The 10,646-nt window shown below is 34.2% G+C and overlaps 2 protein-coding genes across 3 annotated transcripts in view; one reads left to right on the top strand and one right to left on the bottom strand.

The window, feature by feature from the left end:
* LOC122716344 (protein bicaudal C homolog 1-B) overlaps nt 1-10,646 on the top strand; it is a 52,062-nt gene that overhangs the window by 6,317 nt on the left and 35,099 nt on the right. For both annotated transcript variants that reach the window (XM_043939335.1, XM_043939336.1), the window contains exon 2: nt 10,209-10,475. In XM_043939335.1, coding sequence (XP_043795270.1) covers nt 10,256-10,475 — 220 coding nt within the window. In that variant the 5' untranslated portion in view covers nt 10,209-10,255. The remainder of the gene's footprint in view (nt 1-10,208; nt 10,476-10,646) is intronic.
* Nucleotides 4,121-7,315, bottom strand: LOC122716348 (N6-adenosine-methyltransferase non-catalytic subunit). Its single transcript, XM_043939353.1, has 5 exons — nt 7,023-7,315; nt 6,750-6,926; nt 6,361-6,678; nt 5,637-6,019; nt 4,121-5,535 (listed from the first exon to the last, which is right to left on the bottom strand). Exons 1-5 carry the CDS (start codon nt 7,077-7,079, stop codon nt 5,298-5,300), a joined length of 1,173 nt encoding a protein of 390 aa, XP_043795288.1. The 5' UTR covers nt 7,080-7,315; the 3' UTR covers nt 4,121-5,297.

Below are 10,646 nucleotides of genomic sequence, written 5' to 3'. Positions count from 1 at the left end.
GTGTGTTTATATAGATTATGAATCCAGATGGGAGAATAATGCTGTAAAAAAAAAAAACAAGATTATTTTCGTAACGTTAATAAATTATAAGTCAATAAGTACAGCAACAAGAACGATAACGACAAGAACAACATCAGTAACGCCAATATTCAAGCAAGAGTTATAACAACATTGGTAACGACGATCGCCGACGACAAACATATTACTTACTCTCCTCGTTCAATGATGACGACGTTTATCGTAATTGTACATTAATTTCTTTTCCTCTGTAAAAGCGATTGAATCGATACATGTTGCATCACTGTACTAGCTAAAAAAAAAAAAAAAAAAAAAATACGTAAAATTATGTTCTTCTATGACAATCGGTATATAACTTGAGCGAAAATCCTTTTTTTATTAAATATTTATCAAATCTCGTTCAAAGGAACTCGAACGCGAAATAAATGCGCGCGAAAGAGAATAAAAGAAAAAGAGAGTGATGAGAAAAAAACGCGAAGAAAAGGAGCGAGTGATGTATAATGTATCGTCCCTGAGTCGTCGGAGTATCATATAAGTATACATATGTAGTTATCGAAAAATCTGGCCGTGTAACGTTTCATTCTGATTCGTGATTCGTCACAGGCCGCATAAAAATCTTTACTTTCGCTCAAGGTAAAGATATTTATGAAAAGTTTGCGACTTGCATTGTGTAAGAAAAAAAAAGAAAAAAAAAAAAATTAGAAATGTATAACATTACTCGGCAAATTGCAATCTCTTTGCCGTCGAATAGATATTACACTGAGATAATCGTGAAAATCGATTACTCGCGAATATTTATGATCTTTGTTCGTTTATGTAATTTCACGGTAAAAGCAAGATTGAAAAAAACAAAGAGAGAAAGAGCGAAAGAGAGAGAAAAAGGGAAGGAAGGAGAAAGAGAAAGAGAGAGAGAGGTGTAAATATCGGACTTGAAAGTTATATGCGGTTTTGCTTTGTTGCGGTCAAAAAAAAACCGATCACGATGTAACGTCACGATGTTTGCGGTTTAGAAAAAATTACGACCATCGTAACGTGTAATATAGATCAAATTTTTTTTAAGGAAATTTTATTCGAATAAAAAGTACCGTTATTTTCTTAGTACTTGCGAAATAAGCTGATTTTTTTAGGTTTTTTTTTTTTTTAAATGAATAAAATAAATGTCCATTTGATCGAGCCAATGATTGAAGAAGATACACGAAAGAATTTCGAGAACGCAACAAGTATCGTTTCTGACGCCGTCCTTTTCTAACTCAGCTTGTACGTTGCGATACGATAGTCTGTGTAACTCGGTGCAACTAGATGACAATGATGATGATGACGAAGAATCAATCGTCTTCATGCATCGATTTAATTGGCGTTTCTTCTAGTTTCACTGATATTCTTTTTCTTTTGTTTCTGTTCACTTATATGCGTAACCATAAGCGAGTCTCGTCTTCTATAGAAAGTGATCCGAAATTCATGGGAACACAAGCATCAGAGAGACTTTATGATTCGAAATAAAACGAAAATCAAGAATAATGAAATTGCGTAAAAATTTTCTTGCGTTTGCCTTGGAGAAATTTGATAATTTTTCAAATACAAGTTATCAAATAAAATTGTTTAAAGTTGGTAAGAAAATCTAAATTGAATATAATATAATCAAGGAATCGATGAATTTTTAAATTCGATTTTTTTGAAAATTAATTTTTAAATGAAAAAAAAAATGTATTCTACATTTTCTATTTATTTTCACATTTAAAATAATCCTTTATTAACAGTTCATATCCAATCAGGAATTAGATAATTTCACTTGTGTTTGAAACTTTTTCAAGCTTGATTTACTCGAAAACGAAACGTCAAGTGAAAAAATTTTATTCTATATTTTCGTTTAATTTGAGCCATAGAATCTCTCTGACCTCGTTTATACCATGAAATACGAACCATTCTGTATAATACAATCCTTGGAATGATAACACAAATCGAATGAACTGCGCGCGCGTGCGCTACGAAATAAAATTCAAGATCGATCGAGCCCGCATGCGCAATGAAATGATACAGCAAAAGCTTGTTTTCTCTAAGGAGAACGTATTAGAACGCTTTCTCTCTTTCGCTACTTTGAGCGAGTAGATCATTTGTATAGATTTCAGTCGCGATACCTAAAACTTATGGCGTTTCTTATATCGTCCGTTCGTGCATCTTTTTGTTCGTATCTTGTCGTTCGTTGATATAACGTAACTATCGTCAGGTTATAAAAATGTTTGGTAGAATTAATTGCGGTACGGTAAATAAATACGTTGACACGCGTAATTTTGATCGCGGTCTGAGAATCTACCTTTATTCTTGTATTCGAGTTTCTTTTCGTCATTGAGATTAAATTTTATGATTGATGGAATGATAGAAAAAAAAATAGAAAGGGAGAAAGAGAGAGAGAGAGAGAGAGAGAGAGAGAGAGAGAGAGAGAATGTGCGCGTATATGTATGTATGTATGTGTGCTTGCGTGCAGTGATGGAAAAAAGCGCGAAAGCGAACGAAATATATGTAAGTATACATATTCGCGTTATCGGGTAGCGAGTTTTGGATTATCTCGAACGAATTAGTAAATTTACCTCGCTCGAGCTATTTTAATCGCACCTATAGTTCACCGAACTAAAACGTTGACTCGCTAGCAATCGTTGCGATACCTCAGTTTTTTACCCTCTAAAACTAAGGAAAGAAGGTAAACTTACTAAATACGTTTTTACGTATCGATAATTGTGGCATACGTATGTACCATATCGTTACTTCTTGTAACGTACACGCTTCTCGGACATATTTTTTCTCATACGAAGCTCATGGAATATCGTTTTATAAGTGACCATCTCTTAAAATTAACTTTTATATGATTCATGCGGAATGTTCAAAATATAAATAAGATGCATTATTTTTTTTTGTGATATTGTATACAAATACAACTCTCCAAGTTTCGTATCCTCCAATTATCTTCTTTTCTTTTTTTTTTTTTTTTTTTTTTTTTAAATATCGAATACGGAGAAGAAATTTTTCTCTTCCCCCTGTTCGTCTCCTTATTTTTTTTTTTTTCATATCTTTTTTATTTTTCTTTATTCTTTTCCTTTTTTGAATTTCACACGAAAACGCGAGTTTATTGTTTTTAACGATGATTTTTGTTTGTTCCTATGAAATACGCTAGGAGACACCATGCATACAATAGGAAATGGGGAAAATCGAGAACCTTGCCAATCGCATTCACAGAAATTAACATTTTTTTACACAGGTACGCATATTTCATATTCGACGCGACTTTGAGTTTGTATTCCCTATAATATAATTATATATGCATAACATCAAGTTTTCACGAAATTTACCTTGACTCTGCTTGCAGGGGAGTCGACCTATTTGTGACTTTGAAACTGTAGACCAATGGAGACAGATCAGAGCTAAACTTCACTCAAAAACGGTCCATCCGACTACAATTCATCATTTGCTCATAAATGAATCGATCAGTATATAATCAACGAGTTTCGCCTGTGCCTGCCAGTTCATTACTACACGTTACATATCCATATTCTTAATTGCTGTTAGAATTTCCTACTTTTTGCGATTTTTTTTTCATTCTCTCTCTTCTCTCTCTCTCTCTCTCTCTCTTTCTTTTGCTTATGATTTTATCACTCATAAAATGTTTCTTTAATAACGTATATTGAATGTTTATGATCTTTAGAAAAGATAGAAAAAAAGTAATCATCTCCGGTGAATTGAGATTTATGAAAAATTGTATGAAAAAAAATGAGTGATTCGATTTTTAATGACGATTTAATGATTTCATTTTGCAATTTATACTTTCAACGACCGATGCTGTATTATTGATTGATTTTAATTTATAAATATTCGTTTCTAGTTATTAATTCGAACGAAATATATATTTTATATCATATATGTTGACGATATATTTTCGTCATTCATATTTTTATTCATATCAATAATGATTGTCTTTAAGTAGCGTGTTATTTTCTTCTTTTGGTAATTTTATTCGAACGATAAGTTTATTATTATCCCGCAAAGTCTTTTTTTTTTTTTTTTTTTTTTTTCCCCATCAAATTTCAATGATCAGAATCAATAACCAGTTTATCGATTAATTTTCATATATTTATAAAAATAGATAAGAATATATTCGGTCTTCGAAAGTTTTTTCATAACGTCGTATTAGTATTTCAAATATTTTGTATTATTTATTATTGATAATTTGACAAGATAATTTGATTTTCTTTTTTATTATATTCACCGAATATACGTTTGCGAATTATACGAATTAACGTGCGATAATATGCTTCACGAAATTTTCAAGGATGTGTCAACGTTGTTCGATAACATGTATAAAATCTACGTATAACTTGAAAGATTGATAAACTAACTTCGTAGATTGATCGTCAAGCATGATCGGTTCCTCTTCGTTTCGTCTAAAGTGAGTGTGTACAGTTTTAGATATGAAGAAAGATGAAATATAAAAGATGATTCGCGAACCATCCATTGAACGTATTCTATACTACTCGAAGCTTTACTGGGGCCAAGAAATTTGTTCGTAAGTTTCCGCGGATCATATAAAAGCTGTAAATGTAGCTATCGTATATAAGTTGTATTTATAGAAATTTTAATATTTTCAAGACACAAAGTACAAAGTAACACGACCGGATCTCAAACCGTTTCGAAATAACCGCGTTTGCTTTTTAAGAATGCGTATACTTAAGATATTTTATATTGTTGTTGTTAAGTAATTAGTCGAAATTAATAAGTGTTTGCGACAAATTGTGCCGTTGTTTCGTCGCTCTTTTCTAACATTTGCGAAAAAGGTAATCGATCGATGTATTCTTAAGCGATCTATACGCGCAAATAGACGTAAAAATTGAATTAATATTCTTGATTATCGATTCGACTGAACTTTATTTCAAATATATTGTATCTGCGTCACAAAATATTCCAAATACTATCCAAATTGAAATGAAAAAAAAAAAAGAGTGCGAGTTTAATTTCGATAATATTCGATATGTTGTGTAACTATACATATTTACACGTAATTGGAAAGAATTGGAATATTCGGTAACGCAGTGTATTCAAAACAAATTATAAGATATCACAATATATAAGAAAGAATATCGTAGATTACAAAAGTACAAGTTCTCTTGATGTAGTTTTCTCCGAATTTTTTAACAAAAAAAATATCGGATTGCCAATATATGGTAATGTTTGATGTATACAGATGATTATTATTTGAAGAAAGGAGTTGAAACACGAGCATCAGCGCGGCCGTTTTACCTTCCTCTGCCTCGTCCTCGATTAAAACCGCCTCTACCTCGACCTGCAACTTTTCCCTTAGGTGGTGGTGACTTTGGTCTAAGAGCTTCGATACGTTCGGTACAACCAGTAGTGATTTGTCCATTGGCAAAATAACTACTATAAAGATCTGCGTTAAAATTCGTGTTAGTTAGCTCGGGTCCAACAGTAAGCCATCCTGGTCGAATAGTGGTGTCTCGACCGAACAAGTGCAATCTATATAAAACGTGAAAAATTTATTGATTAACAAATTTTAATATATTGCTTTTTATCATGAATATATATATATATTTCAATGTATATTTCAATCTTCTCACCGTCGTCTACCAAGACAAAAATGTTCTATTATATGAAAAATCTCGACAGGCTTTTCTATAGAACCATACTCGGGCTCCTCTGAAATAATCAGATCGATATCGACATTGGCATGAATAAAATCTCCATCTGTGGATCGTCTAACAGTTCCCTTGATACCCATCAGACAATGTTCTTTCGTTCTTTGAAGAACGGCTTTGCTGTCCAAATTTTTACTGTGTCCTGGATTATTGATATTGGTTCGAATCCAGCATATATCTTCGCATCGTCTGAAACCCCATTTTCGAAGACAAAAGCGTCCCATGTCTAATCCATCGCTACTGCCGCACCAGAGAAATACGAAACTTCGATTAGCCGCTACTTCGCCGATATCTAATTCCATTATCTACAAATGTCGATTGTTTTTAATACAAGCACTACGAATATTTACAGAATTCTGCCTTTATTAAATAACAATTAATTAAAATGTCCTAGAATTCCGAAATATCCGAAATATTCGAGAAATTTGAAGCTTTACCATTTTTATATTAATATTAGAATTGATATCAGAATTAAGTTAATTCTAGATTTCTATAAAATTTGTATAAATTTTCTGATTTTACTTAAAAGGCAAAAGGAAATTTCAAATATTGCAATATATCTTAAAAAATAAAAATGTGTTTGAATTTTAATTAAAAAGGGCAGAATTATTTCGCGATATCTATATAAACTACGATCTTTATTAACCTGGTCCCAATTCCAAAGTTGTACGTTTGTAGCGCCACAGGTGCGTTGATATTCTTCCAACGGAGGCTCAATTAAAATTACATCAAATTTGCAATTCAATTCTTTCAAATTGTATGAGAGCAAATCAGTTTTAAGATACATGGGTGGCGTTGCAGTTTCCGCAATTAAATCGTCCTTTAATTTAATCAATTCCCGTAATTTCGGATATTCTTCGAATCTATCCGCCAAACCCACATCCCTAATAAAATTCTGCGGTCGTTGACCCGTATCGATGAAGTGTTGACAGTAATCATTATGCGGATTTGATGATTGTGTTCCCTTAAATAATAATATATAAATACTTTCGATTGTAATTCGATTTCTTTCAATATAAACACAGATTTGCTTACCTTTAAAAACGTCGACGAGTCTTTGTAAACGATTTCATCGGTCGTAACCACCTCGTTTTTCGAATCTTTTACTCCATTTTCCGACTTTTCTGCCACCGATTTTAATTTTTTCTTCTGCGTATCATTGACATCTGTTCCGAGAATTTGTCGTAATTCGTCCACACTCGAAACACCTAGCTAAGTAAAAGAAATAAATTCATATCTTTTATAAACTCTTTTGATTTGAATGATCATAACCTCAACAACACAAAATCAGGTTGGAATTGTTCTCACCGTTTGAGCAAGTAATTTCTTGCGTTTTTGCGAACGTTCACGTAACGTCTGAAGCATTTTGTATATAAATTCTTTGGAATTGTTTGCAAAATTTTAGGTTATCATTCATTTCCATTTATATATATATTATTTTTCATTTTGATGAATCAAAAAATGAAAAGAAAAATTACTAAAATATAATTTTTTAAATTCTTTTTATCATATAATTTATTATTTTAGATTAAGATAAGATTGTAAAATTTGATAATAGATAAACGATACGTGACACAACTCTTCAAACTAAAAACAAAATATATCTATATTTGCACGCCATCTTGTAGCAAAATCAACTTTCATTGCTGGATCGAGCTACAATGGCGCATAAGTGACCTCTTGCGGAAAATTATACAACGAGCAATGTAGTTATTTCGCGGCTGATCAAAATTTAAAATTATATACATATTTATTTATTCTAAAAAAAATCGTATATAAAAGAATTTTGCAAATCAAATTTCAAAAATATTAAATATAAATCTTTTTATATTATGTTTTCCGGTGTAAAAACAATCATTGAAAATGGTAAATGCAAGCCCGATACTCAACGCACCAAGATTTAAGGATAAAGGACAGATTTGAAATCTTTTAAGACATTTAAATCTTTGAATTTTTCAAAATCTTTTAAAAGATTTTTTAGCAAAATAAAAATAACCAAAGAGAAAAAAAAGATATATTTGAACATAAAAGTTAAGAAACTCGTTAAAGAAAATAATGTATTTGTGAAATAAAATAAATTTGATTCGAAGAAATAAACTATATGAATAATAATAGATGGTTATAAATACGAAAGCTTTTATGATCGACTATTCTTTTATTTGCTTTAAAATCGACATGTAATTGCTTACAAAAAGAATTAATATAAAATACTATAACGATAATATAATAACGATTATAAATGTATATCAGTTAATTTTTTGTGAGATATAAGATTTCTAATGGTTACGACAGACCGTTTGAGACAAGACGTTTTTCGTAAACGACTGCGTAGAATATCTTATAACGAACATTTTATAATACTCTATGTAATTAGCCACAATTGATTCTTGACGAATCGTAGCGAACAATCATTTCAAAAGTCACATGGAAATATAAATGATTCAATTTATGATAAGTATTTCACCTTTTGAATATAGGAATAGTACGATAAATAAATAGTAATCTATATCAGATTATCTAAATATCAGATTAGATCTAAATTTATCTAAGTTTTATTTTCTAATTCTAATGGATCAAAAATTAATCATTATATCACAAAAATTGATATGATGCAATAGATAAATAGCAATACATTTTTTGTTGAATCCTCTTAAAAAAGGATAGAAAAGAAGATTTATTGTAAATTAGATTTGATTTTTACATAAAAATCAAAAAAAAAAAAGAAAGAAAAATGTCCTACATTTATTAAATTATATAAATATATACATATATATATATATATATATATATATATATATATATATTTACATATATAAAGGAAAACACAAAAGAGGTAAAGAAATGAAAGATATTCGAGTTGTTTTTCCATGAGGGTTGATTGGCGAATTAGAAAACGAAAAACTGGATGAAATTTTGGTAGACGTCCTCTAGAGCAGGTACAAACGATAGACGATGAATCGGCATTGATCGGCGAGGATCGGTATTAACCGGTGTCGACAACAGAGACGAGATCCTCTTTGACCCAGTCCATCGCGACGGTATCAAGGTAACGGTCGTAGGAAGCAGGTGGTGAAAGACTGTGCCGTCGTCGCATCGCTTCCTCGTTGGTCATCTCGTCGTTGCGATCGTCTTTCCGTCGTCTTCGTCTCCGCAATAAAATCGTTAAACGTCCCATCGTCCTGTCTCGGCCGGTCAAGCTTTGGATTTTCAACGAGTCGAAAGTCCCCTAAAAGAAAATAAAACCGAGTACGTTCCTGTGTACGTGAGTTCGTTGGACGATCAATGGAATAGAATTTTCCGATCTCATCAAGGATTCTCGATCTATTAACTCGTTCACCCGAATAAAATGATTCGGTAAACGTTTCGAATTTCTCTTGACGCGAGGCGAACGGAAGCCCGGACGGAGGAAACGTGGAATCGAGTGATACCGAGTGAAAATCGATCCCCTATCGGTCTCTCGTCGTCATTTTTCGTGATACGCGGCCAAGTTCGATCGAGCGTAACGGTTTCGATTGTCGCGCGGCCTTCCAACCGTGATCCATCGTGAACCGGTGCAAGCCACCGGATAGGTTACGCAAAGGATACAATACGCGAAAGTCGTATGAGAGATACATAAATTGTGTTTGTCGATGTCGGGCCAGGTTGGCAAAGTCACGTACACGCGACACATCGCGCGTTGGCGAAAACAATTTTTTGCAGCCGAGCGCGTTCGTTGGCACAACAGGTGTCGTGGAAACGAGAGAGGGGAGGATCGGCAGGGGGAAGGTAGATGACAGAGGTGGTCCCTCGGCCTCGTGTCGGCGGAGGGGAGGCGGGGTTAAGAAAAACCACAAGTCGAGTGAATCATCGGGCTGTTACCGTTCCGATTGGTCGATTGGCCGAGCCTCTTCCACGAAATCCGCCGCGAATTCCGAGAAATCGGCCGGTGGCGCTACACTCACCGTTATCCCTTTGGCTATTTACGCGCTCGGTGCCGGCAACAAGCGTCCCATAATCGTCGGCCCTGGATGGTCGCGGCGACCCACGCGAACGGAACACGCGGAGGAAAAAGAGAAAAAACGAAGACGACGACGACGACGGCGACGACAACGACGACGACGACGACGCGCCGATTCGGGAATCAGGGTTAGATAATTGGAAAGATAGTCGGCGAGAAAGCGAGACAAGCGTAAAATAGTTAGATAAACGTGGGGGGTTGACGTGCTCGGCTACACGCGTTCAATAACTATATGACATTCGCATTATCGACGCGTCGCGTGTTGATGAACACGCGTGTGATTACCGTTCTTTTTCTCTTTCTTCTTCTTCTTCTTCTTCTTTCTCTTCTTTTTTTCAAGGAAATACATGTCGACATTGCATGCGTGATATTCTCCTTATTTTTCGCTGCCCTCGAAATACCATTGTCCTTGATCGTGGCGTATCGTGGCTACGAATCGCGTTATTGGGCGTTGGTAGTTAATTAAATCCGTTCCGTTCCTTATTTTGTTTCCGCAGGATAGAATTTGAATTGGAGAGAGGCGAGATCGAAGAATTTGGACAAGATGAGACCCGACGAGGTGATACAAAACGAGAGAAGAGCGATGGAGACGATGTCCGAGACATCGGAGGGCACAATGACGACTAGTATTTCCGGAAAATCTGGCTTCGAAAGTCGTGACGAGTTGTGCGACATCGCGGCCGTGCTTGGCATCGGAAATCCGGATGACCTGCTGCAGGAAAGATTTCGTGTTGATCGCCGTAAATTGGAACAGATGCTTCTAGGTGAGTCGCGTTTAGTCATTCGATTCTCCATCTTTCTCCGCCCCCCCTTATATCTTTATCTTCGCTCTTTGTCCGGTACACGAGCATATGTTCCATCCTTCGATGCCTATGTGTTGCGCTACGATTTAAATATATCGTCTGTTTGTAAACGGAATTAGAGGGACTGTCAAA

Source organism: Apis laboriosa, unplaced genomic scaffold (genome assembly GCF_014066325.1).
Source record: "Apis laboriosa isolate Shangri-la unplaced genomic scaffold, ASM1406632v1 scaffold45_cov149, whole genome shotgun sequence".
NCBI lineage: Eukaryota > Metazoa > Arthropoda > Insecta > Hymenoptera > Apidae > Apis > Apis laboriosa.
This window is presented reverse-complemented; position numbering and strand designations above follow the sequence as displayed.